The sequence below is a fragment of the Arachis hypogaea genome, chromosome 7 (assembly GCF_003086295.3).
Source record: "Arachis hypogaea cultivar Tifrunner chromosome 7, arahy.Tifrunner.gnm2.J5K5, whole genome shotgun sequence".
NCBI classification, from domain to species: Eukaryota; Viridiplantae; Streptophyta; class Magnoliopsida; order Fabales; family Fabaceae; genus Arachis; species Arachis hypogaea.
Window position 1 is genome coordinate 11,925,269 of NC_092042.1, and position 3,567 is coordinate 11,928,835.

Consider the following 3,567-nt stretch of genomic DNA (forward strand, 5'->3'; position numbering starts at 1 on the left):
GTGTGGAACTCTCTTCCTTCGCCTCGGAGATTTAGAGTTTCGTTATAACAGCGACGCGCCATCTTTTGATCTGCTTTTATTGTAGCTATCCCTTCTGTAGTTGGGAATTTCATACATAGATGTGGAGTTGAAACTATTGCTCCGAGTTGATTTAACGTTGTCCGACCTGTTAAGGCATTGTAGGCGGAGCTTACGTCAACCACGATATAATCTATCTTAAGTGTTCTGGATTGGTTCCCCTTTCCGAAGGTTGTATGTAACGATACGTATCCCAGTGGCTGTACTGGGATATCCCCAAGTCCGAACAGGCTGTTCGGGTATGCTCTTAGCTCTTTTTCTTCTAAGCCGAGCTTGTCGAAGGCAGTTTTGAATAAGATGTTGGCGGAGCTTCCTTGGTCAATTAATGTGCGGTGGAGGTTGGCATTTGCCAATATGATTGTGATGACCATGGGGTTATCGTGTCCTGAGATGATTTCGGATGCATCTTCTTTGGTAAACGTGATTGCTGGGATGTCTGGCACCTCTTTCTTGCCTTCGACATGATACACTTCTTTGAGGTGTCGCTTGCGGGATGATTTGGAGATTCCTCCTCCAGCAAATCCACCGTGTATCACGTGGATATGTCTTTCCGGTGTGCGGGGTGATCGTTCAGATCGTCTGACATCTTCATCCCTTCTTCTTTTTCTTGGTTCTTCGTCCCGGTTGGCCAGGAACCGATCTAGTTTTCCTTCCCTAACTAATTTCTCTATGACGTTTTTCAAGTCAAAGTATTTGTTGGTGGAATGTCCTCGGACTCGATGGTAGTCACAGTATTCGTTCCGATTTCCTCCTTCCCTTTTGCCTTTAAGTAGCCGAGCTGGGGGTATTTTTTCCGTATAGCAGACTTCTTTGTAAATATCTACCAGGGATACCCTAAGAGAGGTGTAGTTATGATATTTTTTGATTTTCTCTCCGAAGTGATCTTCTTTTTTCCTGGATTCTTTATCTTTATCTCGGTAGGCAGAGCCGAACCTCGAGGCTTTCCCAAGTCGAGAATTCTCCTCCATGTTGATGTACTTCTGTGCCCGTTCTTGTACTTCGTCTAGGGATGTCGGGTACCTCTTTGATATAGATTGGTTAAATGGTCCTTCTCGTAGGCCATTTATGAGACCCATGATAGCAACTTCTGTTGGTAGATTTTTTATATCCATGCATGTTTTGTTGAATCTTTCCATGTAGTTGCGAAGACTCTCCCGATCTCCTTGCTTGATCCCTAGTAGGCTGGGTGCGTGTTTGGCTTTGTCCTTTTGTATGGAAAATCAGGTCAGGAACTTTTTGGCCAGGTCGTCGAAACTCGAGATGGATTTTGGAGGTAGGTTGTCGAACCATCTAATGGCTGTCTTGGTAAGAGTTGTTGGAAAGGCTTTGCAGTGAACTGCATCTGAGGCGTCAGTGAGGTACATTCTACTTCTGAAGTTGCTGAGATGGTGGTTGGGGTCCGAGGTGCCGTCATATAGAGTCATATTCGGAAGTTTGAAATCTTTTGGGATTTTGGTCTTCATAATTTCCCTGGTGAATGGATCTTGATCTTTCTAAAAGCTATCCTCTGTGGAGGGTCGTGTAGCTTTAGTTTTGAGATCGGCTTCGAGTTTCATAAGCTTATCTTCTAATTCTCGGCACCGCCTTATCTCCCGATGTAGATCCTCTTCTTTTTCGCGTTGATGTTGGGCTTCTTTCTCAAGTTGCTTTAATCGATTTTGAAGTGCTTCTATCACCCCTGGATTTGATGAATTTTTGTCTCCATTGGGTTCCGGAGTATCTTTAAGTATAGGATCCGTGTTCTTGTGTGGCGTTCTATCCTCCAAACCTGAGTCATGGTCGTTGTCATGGTTGTCCGCCATGGTGTTGTGATGACTTCCAGGCTCCACGACAACGGCGCCAATGTCCCGAGGGTTACCTGAAACTGTAGGTCGATCTCGGACGAGATCTTCTGTGCTGGTCAGAACTGTTGTGTCCAACTTGATGATGGTGGCTGGGGCCGCCGTGTCCGACTTGTTGGACTTGTTGGTGGTGCTGATCCTTCATCCCCGGAGGGTGGGGGGTACCTGCAAGGGACTCCGATGCTTAAGTTAGCAAGGGTATTAAGCAGGTATTGAGTAGAATCAGAGTATGAGTTATACCTGGGTGCTCCAGTGTATTTATAATGGTGAGATATGGCCTTCTGTGCATAAGATAAGTTAGTTATCTTATCTTTAAGTGAGGTCATCTTATCTTCAAGGGAACCGCCCTTCTCTCTGTAGGCTTGGGCTGCCTTAGGATTTGGGGCGTGTTCCTTTATTTGGGCCCTTCTTTGGGCTTTCCTGGGGACTTGACCGAGCTCTTTGGTTAGAGGTCGGGTTGTCCTGACCTGAAGAGGTCGGTCGCTTTGTCTGTCGAACATCTCGGGTCGGACACCTCGACCCAGGGTACGAACAGTAGTAGTAAACATTTTTACCAAACTGCAAATAGAATTAAAGTGAGAGCTCCATCGAGTATTCCCAGCTCTTTATAAAGTGCATATTTGATTCACACCTTTGCCTGTTTCTAATTCATTTTGAGCAACCAAGTTTGCATTTTCAATTGCTTGAGCTTCTTGTAATTGATCATGTCTTTTTGAAGAAGCACTAACAATAGTGATAATAGAGTTTAATTGAGTAAAAAATTCATGAATTTAAAGTACCTCTCTTGAAGCTGCTACCAATGCTAATTATAACCTATGAGCAAAACAATGCACATAGTATGCTTGTGGAGAATCTTTAAGAAACAAAGCTTGCAAACCATTCCACTCACCCCGCATGTTGCTAGCACCATCATACCCTTGACTCCTAATATTTTCTACTTGGAGATTATAATGAGAAAGGACAGAACTCAATTCTTTCTTTAAAGTTGTTGCACAAGTATCAGTGACATGCACAAGATCAAAGAATCTCTCTTTAACAAAATTATCTAGAGTAACAAATCTCAAAACAATGGCCATTTGCTCCTTTTTAGATTCATCTCTAGCTTCATCAACAATAATACAAAATTTGGCATCTCCAATCTCTTCTCTAATTGAATTTCTCACCTTAGTAGCAAGAATATGTAGAATTTCTTTTTGGACATCATTTGAAGTATACTTAGCATTTTTTGGAGCATTTTCTAAAACATTCTTTTTCACTCTTTCATTGTAAGATCCCAAAAATTTCAACATTTTCAAAAAGTTACCTCTGTTGCTTGAACTTTGGCTTTCATCATGTCCTCTGTATGCACAACCTTGAAATGTCAACTATCTAATGCAATCTATAGATGCTCCTAATCAAATTCGATTCTTTTCAATCTCTTCTGATGTTTGCTTATGAAGAAGTCTGTCAATATGTTGTGATTGTTTCATCAAATCATCACATGATTTCAGCGCCTTATGATGGAATGAGTTAGGACCTTTGCCAATGTGATTCAAAAGAGCACATTCTTTTCCACTATTTACTTTCTTCCAATTCCTGAAATCATTCTCAATAAAAGCATTTGAACCCGTATTGATTGAAGGTTCCTTAGAAAAAAGAAAGCACTGAA

At 42.1% G+C, this 3,567-nt stretch overlaps 1 protein-coding gene across 1 annotated transcript; it reads right to left on the bottom strand.

Annotated features, from left to right (window-relative positions):
- Positions 1-2,725: 2,725 nt before the first annotated feature.
- Positions 2,726-3,208, bottom strand: LOC140174282 (uncharacterized). Its single transcript, XM_072198690.1, has one exon. The coding sequence runs from the start codon at positions 3,206-3,208 to the stop codon at positions 2,726-2,728; it is 483 nt and encodes a 160-aa protein (XP_072054791.1).
- Positions 3,209-3,567: the final 359 nt, after the last annotated feature.

What these genes read in the sequence shown, in the direction of transcription:
- LOC140174282 (XM_072198690.1), bottom strand. Translation starts at nt 3,208, where the DNA reads ATGTTGAAATTTTTGGGATCTTACAATGAAAGAGTGAAAAAGAATGTT.